Source organism: Catharus ustulatus, chromosome 7 (assembly GCF_009819885.2).
Source record: "Catharus ustulatus isolate bCatUst1 chromosome 7, bCatUst1.pri.v2, whole genome shotgun sequence".
Lineage (NCBI taxonomy): Eukaryota > Metazoa > Chordata > Aves > Passeriformes > Turdidae > Catharus > Catharus ustulatus.
Genome location: NC_046227.1, coordinates 15,687,526 through 15,703,290, shown reverse-complemented (window position 1 = coordinate 15,703,290; position 15,765 = coordinate 15,687,526). Strand labels below are relative to the sequence as shown.

At 37.3% G+C, this 15,765-nt stretch overlaps 1 protein-coding gene across 7 annotated transcripts in view; it reads left to right on the top strand.

Annotated features, from left to right (window-relative positions):
* OSBPL6 (oxysterol binding protein like 6) overlaps positions 1 to 15,765 on the top strand; it is a 100,204-nt gene that overhangs the window by 73,360 nt on the left and 11,079 nt on the right. For 5 of the 7 annotated variants that reach the window (XM_033064140.1, XM_033064145.1, XM_033064143.1 and 2 more), the window contains 13 exons: positions 313 to 478; positions 1,433 to 1,563; positions 3,608 to 3,715; positions 6,033 to 6,170; positions 7,046 to 7,133; positions 7,330 to 7,583; positions 9,801 to 9,938; positions 10,267 to 10,330; positions 10,924 to 11,002; positions 12,253 to 12,397; positions 13,498 to 13,642; positions 14,609 to 14,735; positions 15,274 to 15,396. In XM_033064140.1, the coding sequence (XP_032920031.1) occupies positions 313 to 478; positions 1,433 to 1,563; positions 3,608 to 3,715; positions 6,033 to 6,170; positions 7,046 to 7,133; positions 7,330 to 7,583; positions 9,801 to 9,938; positions 10,267 to 10,330; positions 10,924 to 11,002; positions 12,253 to 12,397; positions 13,498 to 13,642; positions 14,609 to 14,735; positions 15,274 to 15,396 (1,706 nt within the window). The remainder of the gene's footprint in view (positions 1 to 312; positions 479 to 1,432; positions 1,564 to 3,607; positions 3,716 to 6,032; positions 6,171 to 7,045; positions 7,134 to 7,329; positions 7,584 to 9,800; positions 9,939 to 10,266; positions 10,331 to 10,923; positions 11,003 to 12,252; positions 12,398 to 13,497; positions 13,643 to 14,608; positions 14,736 to 15,273; positions 15,397 to 15,765) is intronic. The other 2 variants (XM_033064146.1, XM_033064144.1) reach the window with 1 other exon arrangement.

The following is a 15,765-nucleotide window of genomic DNA, read 5'->3' as shown; positions in this document are numbered from 1 at the left end:
GTTGAATTTTCCAGTAATCTTCTAAGCATTAGGAAATCATAAATTTTTTGTAAAAGTTAGAGTTTAAATAATCCATCATTAGCTGATAGTTGTGTATTTAGGCCTTCTTTTTCCTACTTCAATGAAAAAATTCAAGAGAAGTCTGCATCAGCTGTGTTGAGATTTAGGAGAGTAAGAAGTAGCACGTTCACTCTTGCCATGTTCTTCACATTGTGAATCAAGTCTTTTCAGAATAAATTTGTGTTTTGCTTCAACAGAATCAAAAGTTTGGCTACACCTTGTACAACATTTCTTTTCTGTTTGTCACTGTAGGTCCCGTTCAGTGCTACGATGTCCCCCGTTCGATTGCATTCATCTAACCCCAACCTCTGTGCAGACATTGAGTTCCAGGCTCCCCAAAGCCATGTGGCAGACCCTCTGGAGTGCTCTACTGAGTACATGAAGCTGCAAGAAGAATTCTGCTTGATGGCACAAAAAGGTAGCTGGAGAAGCCAAGCCTTTCCTGTGGTGTGCTTCTCTGTTCTGTTTCTTTATTGCCCTCTCTTAGTTATGGCCAGGGCTTTCATCTGCCTCAGGTGGTGCTGTATAAGAGTTTTTAGCTGTTCAGGTGGCTTACATAAAGACAACATGTATTATCCTTCTTATATTTTCCATGCATGTCATAAATGTATAGATACCTGAAATTGTTTTCCAAGTCTTCTGAACTGCATCCTGCGTTCTGTAGATAAGTGACTGAATTTGCAAATATTATTTTTTTCCTCAACAAAATGTTTTACTTCTCCCCAAAGACGATTGCAAATGTAACTGCTACTTATAATGGTGTGAATTCATTTTTATGCAATGTTTTCTGTGTCAGTGGAATCAATGGAAAAAGAGCTTATTACAGAAACGTACTTTTGAATTGCAATTTTGCCAGAAAGTAAATGGTCCTACAAACTTAAACATTCAATTTTAAAAAGGTTTTCTTATCAGTTTGCTGTTCTATAACAAGCATGGAAAAACGTGAGACTGACATCTTAAAAAATTCAAAACCTTTTTAAGGACCAAGTAATCCTCTTTATTAGTACAGTATTAAGTCTTGCAGAACTGATATTTCTGTTACATTGAAAAGTACATATAAAAACCAGAAAGAAAATAACCCACATTGGACACAGTTTTTTCCAAATATGCACCTTTTCTTATGTTCATCACCAGGAATATGCTGAGATGAGCTATGTGTGAATGTACTGTATGCACATTACGATCACAAGCTGTAAGTGTTTGTACTTAATTTGGCATGGATTACTTGAAGTTCAGGCCCTTGTTTCAAATGTCCATAACTGTGGAATGGAACTCTCACTCCCTGTCTTTATTTCTGAAATATTGTAATAGATGTCAATGTGATTTCTGCAGCCAAGAAAACACCTGTTTTATTTTTTTTCTTTTTGCTTAGTGCATTCTCTTTTGAAGTCTGCCTTTAACAGCATAGCTATAGAGAAGGAGAAGCTGAAGCAGATTGTTTCAGAGCAGGATCTTACAGGCCACAATGCTCAAATAGCTCACCTCAGACAGTCCCTCTCTCAGGTATGTTCTTGATTTGATTTCAAGCACATCCATCTTTCCCAATGCACTATTTCTTTTGTATTTTGGCCATTTCCTGTGGTAAAAGGAGTCAAGGCAAAGCCATGTTTTCAACCAGAACTATGGCCTGTTCTCTTATGATGCAAATCTGACCTCAGTGCATGTGGAGGTGAAGGACATAATTGTGTAAGCGTGTATCTGATACGATTTTCCAAAGTAAAGAAAAAGGATCAAATGTTTTTATACAAATACTAGATGTCTTTCTTGGAGCTGTTCCAGCACAGCCAAGGAAATATTCTTGATTTTGTCATGAAGTTTTAAATTTTGACCATATATTGTCAGATTTGTTTTATATGTCCGTGTCTCTAAATGCAAAAGCAATCCTGGGTTGTAATATATAGTCAGGGGTAAATAGGATTTCCAGACACACACCTCTTAAATTTCCAGCATCTCTCCCACTTAAGCTAAAGGAAAAAAAAAAATTACTTTAGCAGGGATTAAGAAATTATGTAATAATTTCAAAAAATTAGTAACAATAAGTCCTCAGGTTGCAAAATAACTCTGTTTTTAAAATTCATTGTCAAGGCAGCATAAAAGCATTTGCTGGATTGGTGTGGAGGACTACATCTGCAAGACATGTGAGCAGAAGTTTAAAGACAAACCTTTCCATAGATACAGATGCATATCATGTTACACAGATTGATTTCTGTGCATTGTGATAAAAAAGGATTAGAGGCAAGAGATAAGGGTAACCATTTGTGGTTATTGACACAAATTTATCTAAGACCTGTGGATATTTACTAGCAACTTGCATGACATAGGGAATCATGTTTTCTTCTTGGTCCTGGCCTCCAACGATAGTTTAAAAGCCGTTGTCACACATTAGTTCACTGTCTCAGTGGGGAGTAAGTGGAAAATTGACTGACTGGGTTTGTCCAGGTTTGAGCTGTTGAAGAAGCTGCTGCCAGGCTGCTGTTAATCATTACCTTCCCTCTGAGGGATGGCAACTATGAACGTGCCCACACCATTTCAGAGCAAAGCAAAATTGGGTAATTTAAACTGTTTAGTGACAGTTTAAGCTTACCTATTTTCCTTTGGTCTTTCTTTGTTTCAGTACACTCATGCAATCTGTTCCTCATTCTGCACTAGGGGGAGACAGAAGAAGGTTCTTACTCCATTATAACAATCCTTCTCTACTGAAACAAAATATCTCTCTGTTCTTCTTTTCTGTAATCCTCTGTGCTGGAGATATATTAAGGTTAAGTCAGTCATGTTCTAGGTATGTAGCATATTATACTTCTGGATTTCAGAATCTTGCACGTTAGTCTTTCCAAATAACAGACAATACATATATATGCACCCAAATTTATGATCTGCATTGAATTTTAAAATAGGAGAAAAACCAGCAGATAGCAGACACCAGTTGAATTCTGTTGCTGTTTGTGATACTGCAGTGGATCAGTTGTTCGAAATAAGTACAAAGGCAGATCTATAAAATGGATCTGGGTGGGTAGACAATGATACCAGCAATTATGTTTGTTTCACTGGAAATGAAGCAATTTTTGCCTGCAGCCCCTGGGTGCCGATAACCTCGGCTGGGAAAAGGCTGTATAGTTAGTTGTAAACCAAGAATTGCCTCTTTGGGCATTTGGTGGGTAGTTCCCAGGTATTGTTCTGCAGTTTCACTCCTTGTTGCTGCATTCACTCCCCATTTCCATGATGTACATAACCCACAGTACACCTGCCAAAGAGCTCTCTGAAGAGCTGAGGTAGAATGCCAGTGTTACATTCTGTCCCCCCTGTCTCCTGGAAAACAGTGAAGGCAAAGTAACCAAAGATGAAATCATGTTAGAGAGAATCTCAAAATAGGTATCTCCGATAAACGTAAGAAAGGAGGTTCAGTGATTTTTTTAGAAAACTGCTGGAAAAAAGCATTTTTTCCTTCTTTTGTTTTTTCCCCCTTTTTCCTTCCTTTTCTTTTTATTTCCCCTTTTTTTTTAGTGTTTACATTTTAATTTTAAATGAAATGTGCAATTTTTATTTTAAGGCTCTCAACCAGAATGCTGAACTAAGGAGTCGCTTGAACAGAATACATTCAGAATCTGTAATTTGTGATCAGGTTGTCAGTGTAAATATTATCCCTAGTCCTGATGAGGTAAGACTTTGGCCTTTAATGATTTAGAGTACAAACAAACCTTGCTAATTCTCACTAAATAGCTGAAACATACCTGAAAAATTATTGAATTTTTCAGATAGGTGAATGTTCATTCATAGAAAAAGTCAGGTTATATTTCCTTACCTACAAAAAAACTTCACTCTTTTGTTTTCTATATATCAGGCATGAAAGAGCTCAGCTTGATCTCTTTAGAGAAACAGAGTTTTGGAATATTAATTGTTGGCTGTGGGAATTAGTGAGGTTTTACTGTATTTGAATGTATCACATAGCAGCTAACCAATTTTGTATCTTAGTGTCTTGCCAAATCAACAAAACAATTAATTATTTAATGACCTGATTTTGCAAACGTCTGAAGGACCTCACATTTAGAATCTTGAGTGGTGCTGTTAAAATCAAAAGGTTCAGTTCATGAAGCAAGCACTGCACTAATACTTTTGCAATATCTACTTTTTCTTGTTTTTCTTTCCTTAGTCAATAGATTAATGAACATTTGTATGAATAACAGTGAGCCTCCCTCATGACAAATCTGAATTTGTGGACTATAATATATTACAATTAGTATGATCACTTTGGCAACCATTCTGCTTGCATTTCACAAAAATGTTTTTGATTTGTCATTTCCATTATTTTTTTTCTATGTATATGCCATTTCAATTAACATAGTCTTGTCTCCTAATTATGTCTTCCAACAAGCAAGAAAGGTAAAACTGTTTTCGTTTATTAGCTTTTTGAAAATGTCTAAATAATTTTTCCAAGAATCCAGCATGTTGGAGGTTAGCAACAGAACACAGAAGTGAAGTGGTGCCACAGGACAGCAATGTGCAGTGAAGTTCTGGGCAACAACCTTCTCTTCTATTCTGTATTTTTTGTTGGTTAGCTGTTTCTTTTTCATTTGTTCATTGCTGTCTTGGTAGAAGTTTTGCCTACCTGAAGAAGTTTTTCAAAGTTTCCAAATCTCTCATTCACTTATATTGCTTGTTTTACAGATATATATATATAAATATAATCTTACAGATAATGTAGATAATATCTGTGTGAGGGTCTTTTTCAGGTAGGGGCATGTGTATTTTTCCAAGTCCCTCTAGTTTATTCAAACCTGAAAATTTTGATCACTTCTGGTAAAGATTACAGTAAAATGAGTTTATAATGAGTTTTCATTATAATTCATCAAGCATCACAATTCATCTACAATCTTACAAATCCTAATGAAAAAGGAATGGGTTTTGACCTCTTGGCTTGTTTATGCTTTTTTGGCTATTTTGTTGTGCATTTTGAGGTAACTGTATAGAATAGTTCTACAGAATTAAGATGTCAACAAAACCATGTGCTGGAGTTCTGGAATAAGATTAACAGGGATTGTGCTGCAATCTGAAGAGTTAACCATGTTTAAAAGGGCTTCACTAGTTTCATCTCTATTATCTCCCAGGACAAACATGCTGTATAAATTAAGGGGTTAAGCCTGAGATATTTTTCCCTCCACAGCAAAAGATCCTGTCATAAAATGGTACAAGGAGAGCATCTTACTTTTTCTTAATGTGATAGCCTGCAGGGCAACATTGAAATCTGGTGTTCCACCCATCACTAGCAGGAAGAGGAGGATATATGTCACTATTTTAGCTTACTGCACTACTGACATCAACATAGTAAAGTTTTGAATCCTTGACTTTGCTGTTACATTTTTTATAATAAACCTTAGAGAGTTAATTCCCTTTAGTAGCATTGAGTCAGTGTTAATGGCATAATGCAAATGAGATTTGGAATATAAACATAGAATAAAAGCCAATAAAAATACATATTATAGCTATCCTCCTAAATATTCAAACATTGTTTCTAAACTCATTCACAAGGTCATTTATTTGCAAAGTAACTTACAACTCCCTGACCTTATAAAACTTTATAATTAAATTTTACTTGTATCAAAGCTAGCTCCCAGTGATTTAATTTGCTATTACCAGATGTCATTTAATCTGAAATTCATGGCTGAACTTGTCAGACACAATACAGCTATTGTCCACAAGATCAATTCTCTGCACAGAGACCTAGATCTGCAATTTCATGCTGCTCTAAGACTTGGCAGTAGATGCTGGGCAGGACATGTATGTCACTATTCAGAATAGACTTATTTTGTCATCCTCAGTCTCATCTGTTACGTACACACAAAGTTCTACTAAAATGCTGTCTTTGCTCTCTGCACTTATGTTTGGCATAGAAATCTTACTCAGGTGATTTACCCCTTCTATGCTTATTTATTTAATATTAGAAATAATACTTTTACTTTTCTGTGCTTTATTTTCAGACAGGTGAACAAATTCATGTCAGTTTGCCACTGTCTCAGCAAGTTTCTAATGAAAGCAGGCTCTCTATGTCTGAATCTGTTTCAGAGTTCTTTGATGCACAGGAAGTGCTTCTGTCTGCCAGCTCGTCAGAAAATGAGGTAGGCTGGGACAGCATGTGGCAGCTCTGCTGCTGGACACAGTTAGGTAGTGCTACCCCTAGGGAGTTTTTTCTTTTTAGTAATCTACTTAGAATAAAAAGTTATCAGAATGTAAAAAGTGTGGATAAGCAAATCTGAGATCACATAGAGAGGCAGGAGTTCCCTGAAGTGTAAAACTGAGTTGGAAGTTAGTTGTGTCAGTGACCTATGTTCAGTACATGTCCTTTCTAGGCTGTTCCACCTAAGGATGGCACAGACAGTTAGAGCTGACTGTGCAGTCAATTAAATTTAGATTCTCAAATATTCTTTAAAAAAATCTTCTACTATATATATATGTATTCTCTGTAATGAGAGAAATGGAGAAAAAATCAATACTTCTGGAAAAAATAGTAGTATAAAACAATTTAAAAAATATTCTTAACACTGATGAGATCCTTGTTCTGCAAAATAATAGATTGATGTTTACATAATTTGTTTACTGAAATGTAAGTCACATTTTATTGTTTGGTTCTTTATAAAAAGCACAAATCTGACTGTCTCTTCTCACCTCCCATCCCTAGCTCATTGTGTTATCAAATTTTTTTTCAACCCTGATCTTACTTGAAGCCACCTTTTGCAGATCTCATGTCTGTATTTGGATAATAAGGAATTCAGAATCGTGAGGACGACGTAACATTTGTTTTGACATTTTTAGTGCAAAAATGGCACTAATGGCACAGTGGACTGATTGAAACATCTAGTTGATTTAGCTAATATTTCTAATTGTATAGAGAATATTTTTTTAATATTTGTGATTCAAACTTCACTATTTTTGTCTGTTTTGTCAGTGTATTTTATATGTATTTGAGTTAATGTATATTTTATTTATGTTTTAGGCTTCTGATGATGAATCTTATATCAGTGATGTGAGTGACAATATATCTGAGGACAACACCAGTGTTGCAGACAACATTTCTCGGCAAAGTATACTGTGTTTCAAACTTTGGGAAATTACATTGGTTATGTTCATGTACCAGAATTACTGCATGTCAATACAAGACCAACTCAGCTGAAAGCAGTGAAGTTGGGCTTGCCTGTTCTGGCAGTGATTTGGTTGAAAGGAGAACTCTGTTTTTCTTAGGCTGGTGCTTTCTTATGACAATGTGTTTTCCCTTCCCAGTTCTTAATGGCGAGCTAACAGGAGGAGCATTCAGAAATGGACGGAGGACTTGTCTCCCAGCTCCCAGCCCTGACACCAGTAACATCAATCTCTGGAATATTTTGAGAAATAACATTGGCAAAGATCTTTCCAAAGTGTCCATGCCAGTTGAGCTAAATGAACCTCTGAATACCTTGCAACATCTTTGTGAAGAGCTGGAATACAGTGAGCTCTTGGACAAGGCTGCTGAAACAGATGATCCTTATGAGCGCATGGTAATCACTTAGTGTAGCCCTTCTGTCTGTGTTAGAAAGGGAGCTGTTGGGTGGGATCTGTGCAGGGTCCTCTCTTTCTCCTCCTGGAGACAGACAACAGACCTCCCTGCTGGGTCAGAAAAGGGCTGTGAACAGTTATAGGTAGTAGGTTCGATCTGAACAAGGCTGCAGGATTTTCTTGACCTCAAACCAAGTCCTCCTCCTCCAGTTGTAACTCATTTATTTAAGATTGATCTCATGCTCTGTGACTGTAGATGTAGGCATTGGCAGTTTCTAGCTCTGCAGCATCTTTTCCTGGCTTTCAGGGATCAAATCCAGCAACCTTCAAGAGTTAATCAAGTCCATGGCTGCCTTATGATAAATATAAGTGTGAAAAAGATGTTCTCTCAGGCAATTTCTAAGAGAGAAGTTTCAAAACACCAGGACAAAATTTGCCTGGGCAGTCTGACTTCAGCTCCCCTGTAAGTCTTGTTTTTTTAACTGACAGCCAGCAGCCTTTGCTCAGCTCTGAGTGCTGTGATCTGTCTCCTTTTCCTCAGAAGACCCAGGGAAAGGCTGTAAGGGAAAGTTGGCAGTGTTGTTGCTGAGCATGTCTGCTGTTCCCTGGTATGGGCTGGCAGCACTGTGGATAACTGGGAGAAGAGAGGTTGCCTTTGGCTGTTACACAATTGCACACTCAAGTCCCTGAACTGCCGTGTTCACAAGGCTTATAGGAGAGTCAGGAATCCCCAACACTGAAGAAATTGAACCTCGAAAAAGGGAGTTGAATTTTTTGTCATCACATTCTGTTTTCTTACAAGATTCAGGAGATCAGCATATTCTGTGATTCTGTCCCTCACAAAAGGAGGGAGATGCTGTAAGGAGTGGGCAGGATTGGAATGAGCAAAGCAGACTGATTGCCTTTGCTGAAAAGTTTGAAAGGTCAGTATTGAAGTAGTAGTAGGGAGAATTCAGAAAGGCAATGCCATGGTGCAACTGAAAGCTTCCTTGGGAATATGGATTCACTCCCCTTCTCTGCTGCACATGTGTCTACTGCAGCGCTTGGGAATGCAAACAACACTTTAACAGCACCCCTAAAAATGCGAACTGCACACCTGAGCTGAGGTGGGACCACTTGGAAAAGAGCTGAATAGCAAAATCTTGTGGCAGTAATGCTGTGAAGATGTTGCTGCTTGTTCACTGTTCTCTGAAAAATCAGGACTTTGCTACCTTCAATAAGCATCCAAAAGTAGTGGAAACCTCTTTTTTCACATTGCTCTCTATATGATAAGACTAGTAAACTATTCAGTTAAACTGAAAAGGAAGTTGAAATTAATCTGAAAACAGTTTTAGAAGAATGAAGGTTTTTACTGTTCAAGAAAAACCTTTGTAAAGAGTGTTCAATGTTAATTTTGTTGATGCTGTGTTTCTGAATGATACAAAATGAATAGACCACGGAGCACCCATTTCATTACACAGTGGGAAGAAAACAAAGCACGAGAAACCTCACATGAGGGCTGTGTCCTCACTAGCAGGAGGAGAGGGGAACATGGTTAAGATTTGCCCCACTGGTAGCATATTGCCAACAGCTGACTCATTTTTATCCCTGTATCGTTTTTCTGAAGTTTTGTTTGGGCTTCTGACGGCATGATATGATTTTTTTCTAAACTCTGTAAATGGAACCTGTAAACAAAATAGCCATGGCATGTCACTTAACTTATTACTCCCAGTCAGACCTGGCTTAGAGATTATTAAATTGTGGTTGTACGTACAGACAAGGGGGCTGTTAAAGCTGCACATGTGTGGAAGATATGGTAAGGACACCCTAAGTGAGAGCTCTTTATGTTTGGCACTAAATAAAATAGTTCCCATAGGCAAATGGTATGTGATCTTGTAATTAGAAGTTATTACATAATATTTATTCATGGGAAGAGCTGGGTCTTTTTTAGGTCACTAATGATAAGCCTGGTCAAAGGCAGAAAAATGGTGTCATGTGCAGATTGTCATTTTAAGGGACTGTTGAAAGACTGAATGAGGCCATGAAGAAAAAGAAATTATATCAACAGAAGAAATAAAGTTTATACTGAGTCTGACTGGGATGCAGCCAGATTTCTCTCTCAGGCATGCTTCATTAATCCAGTTGTCACTCTGAGCAGAGTGAGTTGTGTGGCACCACATAGTGATGGCTCACACACATGAATGTCTGTCCATTCTGATGTTCTGGTCTGTTTTTTACAGGTTCTCATAGCTGCCTTTGCAGCATCAGGCTATGCCTCTACGTACTTTAGGGCAGGAAGCAAGCCATTTAACCCAGTGCTCGGTGAAACTTATGAATGTATTAGAGAAGACAAAGGATTTCGATTTTTCTCAGAGCAGGTAAAGCTCATTCCTAGATAGACACTCTTGTTTAAATTTATATTTTTTGTTCTTCATGTTATAGAATAATCCCATTTTTTCTTTCTACTTAGAATGGTTTGCTTTCTTAAAAGCAAATAAATATTGCAAATATGAGAAGACTTCATTAAATGCTAGAAAGAATGCATTTTTATAGTAATCACTAGGAACTGTTTTAAGCACAGCCACTTAAGTTGTATCTGTTTTCATAGCAACATGGGCTATTTAAGGTCTTCTATATTGCAATAACAATTTTACTGTCTTGGGAATGAAAATGAAATGGTTTTAATCCAACCAAACTGTTTTTCAGGTTAGCCACCATCCTCCCATTTCGGCCTGCCACTGTGAATCGAAAAACTTTGTGTTTTGGCAAGGTATACTTTTTAATTCAAAAGCATAACTCCTTTTTTATTGTCAAGTAAAAACTTTTAAAAGCTGAGATTTGCATTTTGAACTAACTCAGAATTTCTGTACTTACTATTTTGAAATGACGTATTATAAGCTGATGATCTGATTTATTTTGCCCCAAATTCTCATTAAGAGTGAGCAAACATGTTACAACTTCCCCTGTCACGTGCAGCCTGTTTATGCTCTTCTGATTAAAAGGTTTTTACCTGTAAAATTACTATCTCTTACAAACACAAGCAGTTCTTTTTACAGTTGAAAAAATTTCTTTTTCTTTCCTTGTACCTACTGGTGTATGCCTTTAATTTGCATTGAATACTTGCACAAGATATTTGATGATCGTGCAGCACAGACACGATTCTTAATTAAACTTGCATTTAGTTTTTCTGACCTAATGTAATTTTCTAGTATTTTTTTCTTTAGTATTTTCATGGCAAATTCATACTATCTACTGCCCTGATTTGAATTGGGTAGTCTAGCACAGATGATCTGGTGCCACATATCAGTGCAAGGGGGAGACTTGGTAATTTCAGTTTTTTAAGCATTTCACTATTATATTCAGATATCAGATGGAAAAACAAATTCTGGGGGAAATCAATGGAAATTCTACCTGTTGGAACCTTGAATGTGACTCTTCCAAAGTAAGCCACTGTCCTCTCTCCTCTTGTTTTCAGTCTTTGGTGCACCCTAGTCTGTGCTGCCTTGTGAATGGGTTGGGGTAAGCAGACATCATGTGGTTTGTACTGGTGAGAGTTGGTGCCCAGCTCTAATCTCTCCTTAGTGTTCAGGTGGGGCTACTGGAACATTTTGGATCCTGAAGATGTGTTTTTGGCTTTGGAGGAAAAATATACATTCTAAAAAGTGATGGAGAGAGGGGGATAGAAATGTTTTGGGAGAGAGAATCATGATTTATATAAATGTACAGCAGTGATGAGCTGTGTAGAGCAAGGCTGCAGTGCAGGACTGGCAACAGCTGGTGCTGTCCTAAGACTCTCAATGCCACTCAGTGTTCCCTCAGAACAGCCAGACAGTGAAAGGTCTTTTTTCAAAATGTGTGTAAACCAAAGTATGCTCTTCATACTTTGAAGATGTTGGCAGAGCAGTAGCTTCACCAGCAGTGAGACTAGTTACAGCTTGTAAATGCTAAGCATATGCAAGGAGTGGAAACTTTAACAAGTACTCTGGTTTTGCAGTGGTGTTCTGGCTCCTGTACATTGCAACCAGCCTTTCCTTCTGCCTCTAATAGTACAGCATCACTTCACCTCTTTATCCATCTCATGAAATTGAAGTAAATGCACTCTGTAACTGCTTAGTCTTCTGTCTTCATGCCTTCCCCTAAGCTCTGAAGGAGAATGTGCTTTGCACAATATGATTCTCTCGTTTTATTGCCTTGTTTGATTTAGAGATGCTCTGACTGGATAGTTGTTACAAGAGAAAAGGGATGATGTGCCAGTGTGCTCCTGGCTTCCTACTTCCTTTCCTTGATCTCCTTTTCATATTTATTTTGTTCTGTTTGTGATTTAATTACATTTTCTTCTTAGAGTCTCAATTCAGCCTCATGTTGATCTGTGGGTCACTGTCCTGCCCCTATAGGAATTGTGACCAAAGCACTTCATGCTCTGAGGACAGTGAATAGGCCATGCAGGTCTTCAGTGGTTCATAATGTGTTTATTTGTGGTTTATAGCACCTTTCTGTAGTTCTTTACACTGGAATTTAGGTGAGCTTCTCTAAGGAGGATTAGTAATGTACCCAGACACAGGACTTTGTCATCTGTGCAGGTGTTTGGGGCAATATGGTTTGTTTTTACAATAAAGGAGCAATGTTTTACTTTTTTTTCAGTAATGATCATGATGAATAGATGTTACCAACTACTTCTCAATCTGTTCTTAGGTATGGAGATTACTATGTCTGGAACAAAGTCACTACTTGCATACATAATATTCTCAGTGGAAGGAGATGGATAGAGCACTACGGAGAGATAACTATAAGAAACACAAAAAGCAGTGTTTGTATTTGTAAACTCACTTTTGTCAAGGTAACATATGGATACTAATATATATTTTATATAACTGTGTAATTTGAGACTACTTAAGATCAAACTGTTTCTTTACTGTTCCTGAAATCCACATTCTACATTTTATTCTTTGATTTCTTTTATCGGTATTCAGAAAATGCAAATTGTCAGATGAGAATGCTGTTTCAATTAGTATGATTCTATTCCACTGAACATTTGATATCAGTGTGTTCTGTTGCTGTATAGCTGTGTGCTGTACTGTTGCTGATTTTTGATTAAAAATGAGATTATTTTTTTTTTGTATTACCACAATGAAAACACAAATTCACTGTACACTTCCATGTAATTTTACTTCTCTTTCTACTAGAATTTGTTGGTCAGTATTTTATCTCTTTACATTATGCATTGCTGCTTTTTTCCCTAATATTTTAATATCCAGGAGAGGACCATATATAAAAGTAGAAGTCTATACAGATAACTTGTTACTGTCAAGTATTTTCCCTAAAAATTAGTTTGTCTTCACATTGCATCAAAAAACATTGATACCATTGCAGTGTTAGCAATGGGTTGTTAACATAAATCTGAAATTTGTATTTTGATGGATAATCTGAAATGGGCAGCTGGCTCTGGGATGAAGGTATAAGAGCTAAATGTTCTAAGGAAACCAAACAGAGAAGAGAAACAATAAAAAAACAACATGTAATGCTGGCTGAATGTCTTCCCAGCCGTATACAGTAGTGTTCAGCACCCATGAAAGGATTCCCATACAAGTACAGGAATATTCGATACCTCCTCGTGTGGGAAGAGGAGTGTTAGCTGGCTCTGACAGGCAAAGGGTCGTTTACAGAATGGTGCTGACAATGCAGCTCCCAGATGTGCAGAGAATTTAAATACTTTTGTGTCAAAACCACATTGCAAATTATGCAGAGTTTCTCCTATAAATCAGCTCACATTAGGACCGTATGATTTTCCAATTTTGGTATTCTTAATTCCAGATGAGCTTTTCCAACAGAGAATTTGGACAGCTAGCACCAGGTGCCAAGATACATTCATTATGTGTATTGGTACAATGGGTTGTTGGAAAAGCAGTGTGAGCTAGTAACTCTTGGTTAAACTTGCAGGTGAACTACTGGAATTCAAATGTAAATGAGGTCCAGGGTGTTGTGATAGATCAAGAAGGGAAGGTGGTTCATCGTCTTTTTGGGAAGTGGCATGAAGGCCTCTACTGTGGGGTTGCACCTTCAGCCAAGTGCATATGGAGGCCAGGTAAGAAGCTGGTAAAAAACTTTGGAAGGTGTTGTAGGGTAAACCTAAACTATGTGAAGTTGTTTTAGCCTTTGTTTTAAATACACAGAATAATACTAGAGAAATTAAAATCCCTGTCTAGACAAACAAAAATTTACATGAGTTTGTAATAATAGTAAATGAAAATGTTCTTACAAGGCATGATCTTTTACATCTCAGTCTGACTCCTGGTCAGATGTACTGGACCTTGGGGTAACAGAAGAATAAAATTAAGAAAAAAAATGAGCCTCTGGGCTGGTCTGTCAGCTTTCTTACAGAGAGCAGGGTAACTTTTTTGGATTCAGCAAATAGGGGTTAATTGAGTTTATTGTCTTAATGCTTTATTATCCTAAAGAGGTGGTGAACACCTGGGACTTTCAGGATCTTATTTCAACTTCCTGCTTGCTTAGAGGCTTGAGGTTGAATTAGTCATCCTTTGCACCTGTATCTTTTGTATATGCATTATCCAGGAAGTATTGTTCTTAGAATTTAGAATCCTACTTTGTATTTGTGGCATTTTGAACCCTACTTTGCACCCTGCTCTCTGCAATGTCTGTTCTGACTCCTTGTAGTGGTCAATCAGTCTGTGCTAAGTTCCAAAATGAACTCTAAAGATCAGTTAAGGTTAGGTTTTAGACAGGCATTTCTGGGGAACAGGAAATTGTTTTTAACTTTAAAATCTTGAAAATGTTAGTTTTTATTTAAAGTGGAAGGAAGATCATAAAACTTTTGAGTCCATTAACATGCAATTAAAATCTCTGCAGGATAAGCAGTTGATATTGATATTTAGTGAATTTTGTTTCACCTAGAGAATAACTTTTGATGCTTTTTAATTGTAAGAGTAAAACATACTAATTATTTTTCTGTTAAAAGTTTATAAATAAAGGAATCTCTTGCATATTTAGAATAATAGCTTAAAAAGCTTTTTTCTTTGTCTTACATATTCAGGCTCCATGCCAACCAATTATGAGCGTTATTATGGCTTCACAAGGTTTGCTATTGAGCTCAATGAATTAGATCCCTTACTGAAAGATCTTCTTCCTGCAACAGATGCACGATTCAGGCCAGATCAAAGGCAAGAATGCTTATTTATACATTTAATATTTGGTGGGCTCAAGGCTGAGTTTGGCTGAGTCTTGAATTTTGTCTATATCCTCACTGCAGTCTGAATTAAGCTGTGGAGGATTCTGCTAGCAGACAAGACAGTATTGCACTCAAATTTCTGCTTAACCCAACTGAGGGAAATTAGAAAACTTCTTGTTGATACCAGAGAGCTTTAGTGCAACCTTGGGGCAGATTCCTCATGACAAAATGAGAAACAGGCTCTAAAGTGCCATGCACTTCTGCTCTGGATGGAAGCAACACTAATTCCCTCCAAATTCTCAGCTCACAGTCCTTCAGTGTTTGTGATATGCAGAAGTAGCTGAACAAAGCGTGTGCCTTAGGCTGTGGGTCAGGTGCACTAGCTGGGGAGTCGCATCTCAGGCTGGGTCTGAAAGTACAACACCGACAGCACACTTGGCTTCTGCTTGTCTTTTGTGACGATTGGTGATGGAAAATCCCTTGGATTAGACACTGTATAATTGCTACAGGGCCTGCTGTTATTCCTACAGGCTTCTGGAGGAAGGAAATATAGAAGCAGCAGCGTCTGAGAAACAAAGAATAGAGGAACTCCAGAGAGCCCGGAGGCGGTACATGGAAGAAAACGGCATTGAATATGTACCCAAATTTTTTAAGTGAGTCTATTCATTTGAGTAGTAAAGTCTCTTCTTTCTCTCGTGTAACTAGATGAAGTACTACAAAAATTGCCACCAACACAGATTGATAATGATGAAAGTGTGGAAAGTTGCAGTTTTAAGAAAGATAATAAGACATCTGATACATACTTCTCTGAAAAAATTTTTACACAGTTAAGCTTCATAATTGAGTGATCATTTTCATATAATGAGCCTCAGCTATACAAGTATTCCTGAAGTGGACTTAGAAGTAGAATATTAGGATCTAAGATTTAACTAGGGGCTTTTTTTAAAGTCATTGCATAAACAAGTAATACCGTGTGACCTGAACAGCAACATCACACATGTAATATTTATGCATAACATCTA